The following is a 15,214-nucleotide window of genomic DNA, read 5'->3' as shown; positions in this document are numbered from 1 at the left end:
TCACTAACTGGTACAGAAAGCATGGTATGACTGTTTTTAAAAGACATCTTGGCTCGCTCTAACAAAGATCCCAACGGCAATAATGGCACAATCAAGCTACAATGTAACAGAAAGTCACTTCAGCCCAGATGAACCTGTCCATTCCAGCACATTAACATTTAAAGAACTAGGAAAAAAAAAAAAAAGAGTAATCACAAAACAGGCTGTAGCAAATAGAGGTGTATCTAAGGTAATTGAAAAACCTCCCTTACACATTATACTCTGCAATGTTACACGAATAGCCTTACCGGTCTCTGAAATGCCGCCACGCTTTGCCAATCCTAGCTCAGTCACCACTTTGCCTTCAGATGGTTTTGTTTTTGCATCTAAAATGTCCTTCCTGCAAAAGAGACCTCACTTATAAAAAAACAAAATGCCACACACGTAGCTTACAGCAGGTGCATAAAATCCTCTGCTCAGTTCGGTTATTTGGACTCCAAACTTTGTCTTGATAAATTTGTACCCCTCAGCGAAAAAATAATTCTTCAGGTTGGGTTTTTCTCTCCGGGGTGTTGTACCCTTGTGTGCTGAATGAAAAATGTCCACAGACTGATGACACAGCAGTGGGGGTTTAATATGAATCTGGTGAAACAAATGTAAATGTGTGGGACAGCCAGAAAAATGCATAAAATCAGTTTTAAAACCAAGTGTGACACTTTATCTGCCTTAACATAATGGGTTTGTCTCAGCTGTAACACAATGGCAAATGAAGGGAGTGAAACTGCACATCTTAATACAGCCCAACGTTGTCCGATTCTTGGTAGATGTTGTCACCTTTTAAAACAAGTTACAGAGGATATTATTCTGACAAAGTAATTTTTTTGATTTGAGAGAATTTGATTAATAAAGTTAACACTTGTACTTGAAGTTAATTGCCAAGAATTTCATTGTGACTTTTTGTTTTAGAGTCTTGAAAGCATAAAACATGAATAAAAATGTATTTAAAGAAATGAACTAGAATAATCAGAATCTTGGCTTCAAAGGAAAGAACAACCAGAAGATGAAGGACAAGAAAACAAATTCAGTTCACGCCAAGGCGACCACAGGGGTTGTTTGTGAGCATAAAGTTTCTCAAGAAAGAAAACACTGCCTACTGTGGATTTTACTTTTTGTATCCTCGGTAAGTACAAAACATCTGCCTACATCCATGGATCATGTTAATAATTAAATCAATAATTGCTTTCTCTAAACATTCTTGAGCATGTCGATAACTATCTGCAATAGAAACTTTTTTGCTCACTGTCTGAGCCAAATGAAAGAGAGAGCTTTTGAATGCAAATACCATCTGAATGTATATCAGTATTTAAACTTCCCTTACAACTACCACATGTGCTGGACGAGCCTAGAGTGACTTTTTAGGGCCAAATAACATGTTGTCAAACAAACTCTAGATGAACATGTAGAGTTTTAATGTAGTGCAGTTAAACCCTCACCGGGAAAATACATGTGTAGAAAGCTGAGACCTAAACAACTACAGCGTGGCTCACTGCTGTTCAGAGAAATTAGGGTTCTGGTGCATTCCAATGCAGCAATGATGCGGGATAATTTTTGTGTTTTGAATTACATTTTTTTGTAACAACTGATCATGAAATGGTGTGGTAAATAATAGGCAAACCAGGATTTCTACAGAGTGCTTTTAATTTTCTGTGTTGGGTGGCGGTTTGTTAGGTCTCCAAGCAACTGTTCTCTGACAACATTTCTTTTATCTCTCTTTCCTCGTTAGACAACTTGTCATATAAAACTTTGTACTATTAACTAAGATTAACCCTGGAGACTTTGCCACCACAGCTTTCCTTTAGAGTGACCAGTGTGTTATACACGGATGCCCGATTTTGGTAATGCAAACATAACGTCATTGCTCTTTGACGTCTTTTCTCCCTTCACACATTTAAAATTTGTTTCAGTTCAAGAAATTCTAACAAAATCCAAAATGAAAAGTTATAAAATAATAACATATGCCTATTACCATAGTAATTTTAGAAAATAAATCACCATGTATGGAAACTTTAGTGCTTATCCTACAGAAATGTCTAACAAGAAGCAGAGGACATAGAAAATTGTAGCCCATACTGCTCCATCAAGGCAGTTTTACAATTTTTAACTTGATTAACAATTTCCTTAAAATCAGAAGTACATTATTGTGATTGCAATTTTTTGAATCAGACCTTGACGGAGACAGAATAGTGGATGTCATAACACATCCTCTTAGTAATCAGCCGATGACAAGGTTTTCTATGATTAAAATTGGGGGGAAAAATCGACAATTTCTTGCCTCAAAGACTTCATCACAAGTGAAAACTGGCAGCAAGCCTGCGTTTAAATTACCTGTATCAAAATAAAAACAGCACAGAGGTGCCAAGTTCGTCTAATTTCCCTGCTGCTCTTCTAGAATATTTTACTTTAATTCCAGACCTACTTAACAAAGCCAGTGCCTCCCATCTTTCCAATCTCCCTCTTGCCTGTATTTAGAAGCTTCAAGGCGAGAAGCAGGAGGGAAGCACTCAGGCAGTGGAGATAAATTACTGTGGCAACACAAGTTTCCGTCTAAGTGCTTTAAATAACATAAGAGGCTGTCAGTAATTAGTTTTTTTTATTCTCACAGTATAAGCAGATTCAGGGTTCATTAGTGAGATAATCAGTTTGTCCTTTCAAGATACATCACCCTCCTAGAACAAGGAAACACGAACTTCTTCACTCAGATGCAGCATTAAGAACAATTACAAGCCACATGCTCCAGTTATAGTACTGTTCATTATGGCGGCACTGTAATACAACATTTGACAATTGTTAACAATAATATGAAGATATGATAAAAGAAAGTTCAGATGCAATTCTATTACATTTGACACTAAATTGAAGCTGCATATTATATTGATTTTAAGCCTCCGTGAGGGCAGATGCCTGTTTAGCAGGTCAATCAATCAAACTGACAAATACCTGTCTGCTTTTATTTCTCAAATAAATGATAATTACTCCTCTTGTGGACATTTCGAAATACTTTACTGTCATTTTGCTAAAGGGATTCAAGATTAGTATGTGGTAGTACCGGAACAACTTAATGCAATGTTTACAGGGAAATCTGGAGGCTTGAGCTCCTCATCATATCTGTTTGTGACTCTTCTAAGGTGGTCTTGAACAAATAATCTTAATGTTTTCTAAATTTAGTTCAAAGTTTTATTTGGGGCATTGGTTAATTTCCACCGTTCTCCTTATAGTCCTTCTACATACTTCAGTAAAGAACCAATTTCAAATCAGATCTCTAAGTAGTTTATTAGTACCAACTTGCCACAAAGATACATTTATTGTAATTTCCTTCATTGATTCTACAAACATAATAGTACCTTAATGTAACTGAAGCACTTCACTTAAATTGATCTGGCTTTCTGGGAATCTTTAATGAGTAACCCATGTAGCTCGGACAAGAACCTAAGTTTATTATGCCACCACAAGACGAGGAGGATGCTAAGGTAAGCAAAAAAACCTCCAAAGCTCAGTCTTACAAACAGTGACCACTTTGGGGAGACAGAAATCTCCATTACAACCATCAGATAATATCTGTATGCCAATTGGTTGTCTGGTAGGCATGCTGGGAAAATAACTTTCCTTTCCCACCCTCAGAAACGTAAAACCTGATGTTATGATGTTAACTGGAACTGTGTGTTTTGGTCAGATAGAACTGAATTCTGCCTAAAGCAAAGGATGAATATGTGAAAAAGCAGCTCAGGCCCATTGGTAAGTATGGTGGAGGATCCTTGATGCTGTGGGCCCTGTGGAACTTGCTAGAGTGCATGGCAAGATGTACTCCTTGAAATACCAAAACATGTTAACTACCAATCTGTTGGAATCTGACCGAAAACTGAAAACAAGTCATTATTGAATCTTTCAGATGGATAAGACCATCCATTTCAGATGGACCATCCTAAACAGATGGTCAAATCAGCACAGAAACAAAAATCAACCTTTCTTGTATGACCATCACAGTCACCTGACCTAAATCCTACAGAAAACATGCAGGGGGAAGAGAAGAGCGTGCAGGGGGACCGATTCCTAAGAAATATTATAAAGATCTTGAAATGGACTGGTGAACCGTTGATCACCTTCTGACCAATCAGAGAACACGTATTTTTGTAAGCAGATCCTCTCAGCTAGTATTGTGGGTGGGAGTGGTTAAAGGTGTGAAAACAAGAAGTGCTTCAAAGAGAAGATAGGAGAAGATAATCTTTAAACAGAAACCCAAAGCAAAACTGATTAGCCTGAACAGATAGAGACAAGCGTGCGTTGAAATCTGACAATCGTTTCCCATGATCACTTTAGGAAAGAGATACAGAAATGTTTTCTTGATCTTGTAGAACCCATTTTCAGTTCATAACAATCATTTCGCTGTGATGTTATCAGCTCTTCTGATCACTTCCTTCTAAACAGCAACCTAATGTCACTTGGTACTTTTATGTTTGATCAAAAGCAAACTAAACCTGCTTTTGTTGTAAATTAATAAACTATTTTTAATTGTTTGTTGGCTCAAAAATTCTGTGTTGATATTAGTTTTTTTTTGTTTTTTATGTTTAACCATTTTCACTCATCACCAGTTCGAAATATCCACAGAAAATCAGCTGCTTTGCTGTAGCGAAACCCAGTAAGAAGGGGGTTTTATGTTGTAGCACTAAAAGTCCCACCTGTCGGAACCCTGGACTTGGTCCTGGTCATTCTGGAGGGGTCTGTGAACGTCTCGGCCTAGGAATACATTCGACATAATAACATTTATTAACTGTACAAACCAAGGTCCATAAAAGAATTAAAAATGAGTTTGAACACAAAAATAACATGGAAATTTTTAAAACACCTTTAAACCTTGTATTGAATTTAAATGTCGAGGCAAACCTTTTGATTCAGTACGCGTTGGCTAATAAATTATTTAAAATGTATTCTCTTGATAGTTTTCTCTATTAAATGTCAGAAAAAGGCTAAGCATTTCCACTAAAAGTAACAGCTCAACTTTTTGTTTTTAGCTTGATTGGTTCAGGTTTTAACATCAAGTTTGAGACCAATTCAACCTAAAGAAAATGAAGTAATTGCACATTTCCTGCTTACCCCTGTTTTTTTTGCTCTGATCGGTTTCTGTGGCCACTTCTGCGGCATCACTGCCTTCTTTCTCCTGAAGCACCTCTGACACCAGAGCCATTAGCTTCTCCAGCCTCACCAGCTCCTTCTGCATTTCTATCTTTTGCTACAGAGAAAGAGAAGGAAAAAGGAAAGCATCAGAGCTTTTATTCTAAACTGCATTTTGTTACATTTCAGCAGGGGATAAAGAGTGGAAAGAAAACTGCAATGCCAACACTTCTTGCAAAGTCAGCCAAGGCAAACTGGCTGCATTTTAAAGAAATGAAAATATTACATTCATGGTTTAACACAATGAAAGAATGCACTCATTATTCTTTTTTATTGTATTTTTGGGCTTACAGTTCAAAAGCATTGAGTATGTACACAGACAAAATGAAAAATCTAATGCTAAGCTCTGCATTCTCATCTCTGAGAAATCCTAGATGCTTTTTCAAACTCAGGGCACAAGACTACAACTCCCAAGTCAAATACAGTCGACAGATAAAAGTGTGAGCGGTGGAAGATGGATGAGGAACAAAACAGAAAAATCTTCTTCTCTGCATCATTTCCTCCAACATAAATGAAATGCAATTTAGAAAGTTGCTATGGGGTAAATATTTCACTGAGCAAGACAGTCTGTCATCTAGGAGCTGACAGGAAGGTTTGGTTGAGAATGTAGTGGCTGCCATCTATGGGACGTGATGCAAAAGTGCATCAATGGAGGCCTGATGAAAACTGAACAAGCAAAAAAAATTATTATATTCCAATTAATGGAACAAAAAACCTGTTCATGGAGATCGATTTCTTCTTTTAAACTGATAGTTCAACTGACTAAAAATAAGACGAAAGAAAAACAGAGGGTTTACGATTATATTTACCTGGGTAACAAGAACTTCGCTGGAGAATTGTGAGGATTCAATGGAAACACCAACGTCATTTTCAGGGGCATCACCTGCAGAAAGGAAATATTCAAGCTGTCTGCAGGGTTTACCACAGATGCACTGATCAGAGATTTTGTGGCCAATTTTTAATCACATATTTTGCAAAGATTTGACCTGCCAACACCAATTTTAGCCAATTCAGATTTCTCTAATATAAGCACAATAAATAGCAACAAAATACTTCTTTCTCTTTTTTTTTATTATATATATTAATACTATCTTAACAACATTTTAATAGTAAAAAAAAAACGATTTTCTCAAAATAAACCTTGGATCTCTATGCAAAATGTTTACAGATGCAGTAAAACCCTCCAAGTTATGGGTCAAAAGTATCTAGAAATAAAACCCAACTAAAACTGATTACAGCATATCCTTAAGATGACAGATGATAACTCCCGTTTTAATGTTTTGCACCAAATCACAAAGCATTTTTTCCAACAAGATACAGTTTACATAAATACCAACTGTCATAATTATTACTTTATAGAGAAAAAGCTATGATTTACCACGATGTGCAGTTATTTTAATTATTTATAGTAGCATTCAATTGACTCACGGTTGTCATGAGAATATAAATGTGTGCCACATTTCAATTGCAGTGGGCGGCTAGGATGCAATGTTGCCCTCGATGCCTAAACCAGATGTATATATTTAGTAGCTAAGGCGCTAAAGCTCAGAAGGAGTTGTTAGGACAATGTGGTGAAGTATAAGAACGGAAGGAAAATGTAGGCTAATCATAATCAATATTTCAATACTCAAAAGCAGTACTGCAATTACATGTTTTACAGGTACTGTGCAACCATAGTTTACAGTAACTACAAAGGAGACAAAAGGATATATTAGGACCAGAGGCCACGTCACGCTGCATGAGAGACAGAGAGCAGTCTGTGTTACATAGCTCTGCTGTTAAACACAATTTCATATTTATTTCAAAATGATGACATTTTCAAACTACCTTTAGCATATTTTATTAGCATTTAGAACATTAATAATAAAGGGCATGCTGTCTGTACTTCCAATTGAGTTAGCACTTTAGGTTTCCAAAAAAATGGCAACATTAAGGCTGAATATGTTAGGAAAATATGCAAAATGTAATAATGTATGTAAATGTTGTGATAATGACATGATTTGCAATAAGTAAACAAATATCTAACTAAACATAGAACCCAGAAAGACTATCCTACTGAAATTATTATTCTCAATTTAACAACTTGGCTTCCATCTACATCCACTGTTTGGACAATAAAACAGCTTGTTGTAGTTTCTTGATGACTTAACCAAATGTCTTAAAGCTGATTTAAATCATTTTATGCAGCATTTAACAACAAGTATCATATGGCAGTATTTATATTACTGGAATGGTAATTATTTACTGCAGTCTAAGCAGAGTTTCTTTTGCGCTATAGTGATATTGTAATAATGTTAAATTTGCGATATGTTGTGCACCCCTAGCCAACATTTCCCAATCTATTATATCCCATGAAAGACAGAATTGGACTCGTCAAAAGAATAAAACAGTACGTTTGCTATGATATGATCTGCCTTCTGTCATTCGCCGAAGTCTAACTTCCTGGTGAGGCTAAAACATAACATATGGTTTCTTTTCTAGAAACTTTATACCAACTTTTGTGATTCAAAATGAACTAAATTTGATTATTCTTCACTCAGTAACAACTTCCATATAATTGTTGTGTGCTACTTACATTCATCTGGTGTGCCGAACAAGTCCACAGATGCCTGACTGGAGTCAACCTGGTCCGGGTTCGGGCTTGCAGGTGGACGACTTATTGGTTCTCCTGTGTTGGTTTCCCCACCGACTCCCTCACATCTGTTTGTTTGACTGATTTCTCCCTGATCTTTGATTCCAGCTTGGGGATGATCTGATGTTCCAAAGATCTGAGCCAACGTCGGTAATTCCTCTTCGGATCTGCTGCTATCAGACTCGGCTGATGATTCCAGCCTCTGAGTTCTCCTCTTCTTCCTCGGGGTGATCTTGATGGAGGATTGATTGCTGATCTCTTCGCTACCGCTGCCGTTTCCATTTGCTTTGTGGATCAATTGGTTGGCTGTGGTCTCCAGAGCATCAGGGGTTAAAGAAGACTCTCCAATGAAAATAGTCTCACCTTCATTAAGCGAAGGATCTCTTAAAAAGCCATCTCTGATCTCCTTGAGGTTGCAATCACACTGACCATCAGTGATCTGAGAGCCCTTTGATACTTCATGTTCAACAGCTGTGAAGCGGAGGCCAGAATCTACTACCCGAGGGACGACAGACAGAGGACTTTCCCTCTCACGCTTTGATACTTTATTTGGACTGAGACCGCTGCCGAAGCTGCTTCTGGAGGGACAGTTTTCAGCATCAACGTCCTGCCCTGCACAGTTGCTATTAGGATTGGAGGCTTCCAGCAAAGCTTGATCTGGTTTTCTGATCTGGATGGGTGAGTTGGAAGGGGAAATCACATCTCTACAAATACATTTTTCTGTCTCTTTTGAAACATTAATATTTTCTGATAATTCAGAGCTTGAACAGTTACGATGGCTCTCTGCATTTTCTTCATCTGAACCACGACTTCTCTTCACCTTTGGCTCCCCAAAATGGAAAGATTTCCTTTTAGCAGCTTTGAAGCTCCTGAGTAGTTGCTCTGTGTCCACCTCACTGTCGTTCTTGCAACCCTCGTACTCTTTTACGGCACAATTAGCTTCATTAACACAGATTTCTTGCTGAGAACCAGGTTGGCAATCATTCTCCGGCTTCTCACTTTCAAGCGTTGGACCTACCACGAGCGGATCGGTTGAGCTTGTGGAGTTTGGGACGACAGAGGCGGGAGGGTCAGCAACAGCTTTAGCCGGAGATCGGGATTTGGGTACTTCTGCTTCAGCTTGTCTCAAAAATGTTTTCCCACTCTTCTCCGTACTTTCTATCCCTCCAATTTCGTCCTCATAAACACATCCATTTCTTTTAGCTCCTTTTGTTCGGTTTCTGCTTTCAGGCAGCAATGCATCCAATGTTTCACCATTGGCAACTTCAGTTTGCTTTTCGCCGTTGTTCTCTTTTTTAGTTGCACTGGATGTTTTGGCCGTTTTCTTGTGACGCCCCTGAATCTCCTCAACAAAAAGCTGAAGTCTTCTGCTCCTTCTGGTGCTCCTGATTGAAGTGTCCTGGTCCTCGCTGCTGGGATAGGTCTCTATTTGAGCTTCAACTTCCTCGGTTCTTTCATTGGGTTTAGGACTGATTTCCCCGCTCTGAACTCCTACCAAAACAAGAGGTTTTGCCACTTTAGATGGTTTCTTTGTGGACTTTAAATAGTTTCCCTTCCTACGATCACTTTTCTCCTCTGTATTTTTGGATTTCAACTGGATTTGCTCTTGAAAATCACTGTCAAGCTGTTGTAGACTTGTACGACTTCCTCTTATTGGTGGTGTCGTTTCTCGTACAATATCAGCTACAGGAACCTCGTGCTCTCCCTGATTATTATCACTTTCTGACAAATGATTCAAGTCTTCTACATTTTTATCAAGCTTTTCCTCGACCTCTGTCTGTTCAGGTACTTTAAAAAAGTCACTGCTGGTGTCATTTCCTACCATTTGTCTCTCTTCACAAAGACGGACATCCCTTTTCTCTCTCAATTTGGGAAATCTTTTACAAGTTTGTGTTTCCTTAGCCATTAGTGGCTTTGCAACTTTGCTTCCTCTTCGTTTGTAGACGGCACCAAAAACTTGCTCTTCAAGGGCTTTGGTGCGATCTTCTCTCTTAGGATTCAATTCAGTGTCTTGTGGCTCAACATCCAGCGTAGACATAGACGTACAGCTATCCGATTCGTCTGAGTTGTGGAGGGGCCTCTCTAGTTCCAACTCGTCTTCAGTTGGAACTTTCAGGAGCCACTCTGCAACTTTCTCTAAACTTTTCTTCTTTTTCTGATCAAGAATCTTGTCGGGCTCCAAATCCTTTTTCCGTTTCTTTCTAGAGGACTCTTTGACATGTTGTTGACCAGGTTCCCCTTGATTTGATTTTGAACACACAGACTTCACCGGGTTGACAGAAGACCTTTTGTTTTTAGCCACACGAGTCGATGTAGCGTTTTTCCCGACATTTGCTGTTTCTGGCTCTAAATTATCTGTACAGTAGGACGTTTTCTTGTCAGAGGTTGGTGGGATGTCACCCAGGCCGCTATCCAGGCCTTCATTTTCTGCTGTTACAGGATCTGAGTCTTCGAGTCCCATGAGCTGTGCAAACCCAGTCTGAGCTATAAAATGCAAAGCAGACAAATACTGAGCATTGAACGTATAATCTACAACAGAAATTCATTCCTAGAGTGACACCCTTAGGGTTTTAAGTAGGGTTGTACCGATATGAAAATTTGTGCCGACGTTGACATCCAATATTAATATTGTTGTTATGGCCGATAACTGATAATATATATATTTTATATACATTTCTCAACCCTTTCAACAACATTAGAAACGACCCTACATCCAGCGATACAATACTATGTCGCATGGTCAATCCCCTCCTCCTCCCGAAAGACATACACAAATGGCAACAAGATGGAAACAAACATCAGTCGAAGCAGAGGTTAATGCACTTATAACGTGCTTCCCTAGTTTTAAGAGGGTGCATTTCAGTGTTTTTAACCCCTCAATTACCAGAAACATCTGGTTAATTGTCCAATCATCCACATAAACATGCAAGTCTTCTGCATAATTTCTATTCACCAGTTTCACACTTCAGCTAAAAAGTGAAGAATCACGCCTGTGATTTAATCTGAGCAGCTCGCCTCTTTGTTGGGTCTAGTGAAAATGTTGGACTTTGACTGTGGCTTGTTAAAAAGTTTGTTAGCTCTATCTATTTGCTATTGCCATGTCTAGGTTGCAACTAAGAGTTTATGTAGAGAGCCGTCTTGTGTACCTTTACAGGCTTTTGTGAGCTTCTGAAGACAGGCTCAGAAGCCTCACTTTGGGAAGTTGTTTGTTGAGTTTTGATCAGGGACTGGATGATTTTTATTTCAGTTCTTGCTTCATCTGATGTTTTTTTTTTTTTATTGGAGCCTATGTATGTAAACCTCAACTGATGGTTTGTACTAGTTCTAGTACCATCCTTTTGTTAAAACTTGAAACTGACAGAACAATAAACTGCTTTTTATTTTTAAAAACCACCTACATCTGGTTTCCCTGGCTGAGCTGGATCATAATACATATTTAGAGGAATCAAGGTGAGGCCCTATAAATCTAAGAACACTGTACCGACTGTCGGGCATGCTATGAGTCTGTTTTGATGCCAGTGGCAGTGGTGTATTGCTGTGGTAATAATAAAGAAGGTCTAGCTCCAAATTCTTCACCTCAAATCAGCAACTAGCTGGTTGAAAGTGGGACACAACTCTGTGTTCCAACACGACCAGGTTCTTAAAAACACATTAAAGCTACTTTTGGCCTCTTCTTCATCCCAACTAAAAATTGAACTACCGTATTTTCCGCACTATAAGGCGCACTTAAAAACCTTTAATTTTTTCAAAAAATGACAGTGCGCCTTGTAATCCGGAGCGCCTTATATTTGGATCAATTGGTTAATTGGTTGATCCATACTGGTTGTACACGGCGCTCTGTCAAAATGTTTCAGTACGACTGGTAAACTACAAAGCCGCACCGCTTACAGCATTACGGCAACACCGCTATTACTTCGGTGTTGCCGAAGTAATAGCGGTAAACACCTGTACTGTGCTTACTGCTAGTCCAACACCAGTTGTGTGTGTATAACGTTTGAATGTACTGTTGCAGGAATTGCCTGAACTATATGTGATTAGAAGCTCAGTGTGTGGGGTGTATGTTTCGTGTGTGTGTATGGAAGATGTTGACATTACTCCTCCGGACAGAGGTGGCGCTGTGTGCTGCCGTAGCTGAGAATCAAGAGTGAAGGAGTGACGTCGGTATTATTGTGTGTGTGGGGTGGGTAGAGACGGCGACCGGAGCAGCGGTGTATGAGTCTGTAAGCCCTGTGTTTTTACGTGCTGCAAAGTCATTAAAAAGAACCCCGAATCTCGTCAACAACTCAGTGTTTTGATGCTGTTTCTTCATGCTCAACTCAGCAACGTATGAGTGAGGGAGTTAACCCCGAGGAAACTAGTAACTTCGGCCCTGGAGAAAGCGTCTCCCCTGTGTCATCAGACTACGGTCAGGGGACAGAAACAGGAAAGGTTAACAGTACTAACGTTTGATTTAGTGCATCAAACTGTTACTTTTACGTGTTTACTGAATCAGGGAAAAGTTCCCTTTCATGTTTTAACTAACGTTTGATTTCAACTTCAACTTCATAGACTCCAATGCATTCCTAACGTGCGGTTGGCTCTATTCAATAGATTTCTATGTAGAGGAGACCTTACCATGAGAGTGAATGGAGTTATCAGAACGCTGGTTTGTAGTGTATTAATAAAGTTTGACTGACTGACTTATCTGACTGTTTTGTTGACATTCTCTTTAGCACAGCTCCATCTAGTGGATGCATAACGCAACCCCAGTCAAACGTTTGACTGCAGTAGCTTCTATTCTATGCGCCTTATAATCCGGTGCGCCCTATATATGAAAAACGTTCTAAAATAGGCCATTCATTGAAGGTGCGCCTTATAATCCGGTACGCCTTATAGTGCGGAAAATACGGTAGGTTAAAAAGTGGGGACAATGCCTGGAAACCAACCGATTTAAATGAACTGCGGGAATTCCCATAAGAAGAAGTCAAATGTTCCACCAGAATTATACTAGGACTTTGTTCATGACTCCAAAAGTCTACATATGAGGTCCAACCTGTTCATTAAATATGAGTGGAGGTGTACGTATAATTTTGACCTTATGTGGATTAAAGAAAGTCTAGAATGAGTTCAAACTTGTACACCAAATGCTTGTTTTTAAAAAAAGAGTAAATCTTAATGTTGATTTGTGAGGCCATGCTGAAAGGTGCACAGTTCAAATAAATCATTAAAAGCCCAACTTTACTGTAATATTTATACCAATGAAGAGCATATATAAACCTCTGACTGGAACTGTACATTAGAGCTTCTTAACAATGCGGGTGGACATTTGTCATCGTTTGTAGGCATCTAAATAAAACCCTTACCTTTATTTTAGGTGGTATCAAATATTTTATAGCTAAAAATTAATATGGCAGCTGATCTGATGCAATGAAGTTGAAGAAAGTTTTTACCTGCTACAGTTGAGGAGCAGGACTGTGGAAAATCAACTCCCATTTTGTCCAGTTCAGCTCCAAATGTGTCTCCAGATGATAAATCACAACCATGTTTACTTGTTTCTGTATTGGTGACACTGAACAGAGAAAGAAAAACACACATATTACAGGAACATCTTAATAAAAGATCATTAACCTTAAAGATGAATTTTTGTGGTTCCTACTTAGTGTTCCTCCTTTCTTGCTGTGGCAGTCCAGTAAAGTCTGTAAAAGTTAAAAACATCATGCTGTAAGATAAATTCATTTAATCAAATTATATTGGTTAGAGTTCGTAAGCTTGTGATCTCACAGTTTGTGCAGGTGTCGTGTTCATATGCTTGTATGATGTCTTGCAGTCCTGAAACGAGTCTCTGAAACCCAGGGCTCTCCTGCAGGCTCCTAACATATGCCCAAGTAAAATATAGCAGGCTATAATAAAACACTTTTAGCGACTGTGTTAAATGTTATAATTTAAGCTCACTGACCTCTTTGTTATCTTGGATTTACACACGGGGCAGTTGGCTCTGTTTTGTTTGGAGCCGTCCAAAAGTTTTGTAATACAATATCTGCCAAAGTAGAAGGTTTAAGACATGAGTGAATAACAACAAATAAACCAGACTACTAGTTTTTAAGCATAATGTCTACAATAGTCACATGTAAAAAGTTCCTTACCTGCAAAACTGGTGATCACACTTAGTAGAGACCGGCGCCGTCATTAAATCCAGGCTAAAGGCATAAGACGACACAGACTAAATAACAGAGAGGGTAATTTTTTCATCAGAAAGTATTGTTGCTCTTAGGCACACTCACCAAATGGGACACTGAAGAGTCTCCCACAGGACGGCAATACCCTTTTTGACATCTGTGGCTTTTGTCGCCATAATGATCCTAAAAGGCTGCAAATGACAAATCATAAAAACAATGCTATCATAAGGGAAGGCTCCCTTCTGAACAAGCTGAAAGCCAGACAGTAAACTGTAACACATATGACTGCTTGTAGGTGAAAAGGGATGTATCAGCTAGGAAAATATTAAATAAAGCAGGTTATTCTCTTTTACGTTACACGGAGGAAAGTTACAAGTTACTTCTATAAACTGCTAAAAATGTTCGGCTTCTGTGTGAAGACAATTCACTTTCAATGCAATAAATACAGATAAATTCTGCACACTGATAACGGCTCATGGTTTTCTATAGTTTTATGACAATCCCACATCATGCCTTTGAAAAATCCTATTGTTTGCTGAATGGTTAACAAGGAACTAACTTTATCAGCGGCAGTAAAGTTATAGCGTTGTGTACTTTGCTCACTGTGAATGTCTATTGTTCCCCGGCAGGTATGTTAAGGGGAATAGCCAATGCAGTGAATGGTAACTGGTGAATGGTAATAACTTAATAACTACAGCTTATTAGGTTTCTCCAAGTGCACAGTGATTTAATGGAAATGCTAGATCCAGCATTTAAAACAATTACTAAAACTAGTACAAATTTCACTCTTTTTCCAAGAGCTCTGCTTCGAAAAGATTACATAAATTAAAAAGTAATGAACTACTAAATATCCAAATAAACCGTTTCTCTAGTGATTTATGGGTCATCCTCGGGGTTTTCTTCCTCTAAAGCTGACTCATGTTGAAGCAAAGAAGCTGTGGCTCTGCTCCAAGCTCCCCATCCCATCTCTAGGGCTGAGCCCAGCCAGCCAACAAAGGTTTCAGCCAGGTTTATCTGGGATCTATCAGTCATGATCCAAATCTTATCATCATTGGTGAATGCTGAAACAGAGATGGAATGGTAAATCGAGAGCTATGATTTTTGGCTCAGCTCTTTCTTCACCACAATCAACCAGAGTAATGTCTACATTGCTTGTGATAAGGCCCTAATCTGTTTATCCATTTCCCGGTCCATCTTGCCATTAGACACATGCAAGATACAT

The 15,214-nt window shown here is 38.7% G+C and overlaps 1 protein-coding gene across 1 annotated transcript in view; it reads right to left on the bottom strand.

Moving 5' to 3' along the window:
* LOC124875033 (breast cancer type 1 susceptibility protein homolog) overlaps positions 1 to 15,214 on the bottom strand; it is a 34,988-nt gene that overhangs the window by 18,583 nt on the left and 1,191 nt on the right. Inside the window, exons 2-12 of the mRNA XM_047376807.1 lie at positions 14,098 to 14,183; positions 13,960 to 14,013; positions 13,773 to 13,853; positions 13,598 to 13,686; positions 13,473 to 13,512; positions 13,267 to 13,385; positions 7,781 to 10,321; positions 6,015 to 6,088; positions 5,128 to 5,263; positions 4,713 to 4,770; positions 288 to 379 (exon numbers count right to left, since the gene is read on the bottom strand). Of these exons, the coding sequence (XP_047232763.1) occupies positions 288 to 379; positions 4,713 to 4,770; positions 5,128 to 5,263; positions 6,015 to 6,088; positions 7,781 to 10,321; positions 13,267 to 13,385; positions 13,473 to 13,512; positions 13,598 to 13,686; positions 13,773 to 13,853; positions 13,960 to 14,013; positions 14,098 to 14,168 (3,355 nt within the window). The 5' untranslated portion in view covers positions 14,169 to 14,183. The remainder of the gene's footprint in view (positions 1 to 287; positions 380 to 4,712; positions 4,771 to 5,127; positions 5,264 to 6,014; positions 6,089 to 7,780; positions 10,322 to 13,266; positions 13,386 to 13,472; positions 13,513 to 13,597; positions 13,687 to 13,772; positions 13,854 to 13,959; positions 14,014 to 14,097; positions 14,184 to 15,214) is intronic.

This window comes from Girardinichthys multiradiatus, chromosome 10, assembly GCF_021462225.1.
Source record: "Girardinichthys multiradiatus isolate DD_20200921_A chromosome 10, DD_fGirMul_XY1, whole genome shotgun sequence".
Lineage (NCBI taxonomy): Eukaryota > Metazoa > Chordata > Actinopteri > Cyprinodontiformes > Goodeidae > Girardinichthys > Girardinichthys multiradiatus.
Note: the sequence above shows the minus strand (reverse complement) of the source record. Positions and strands in the feature narration are given on the sequence as shown.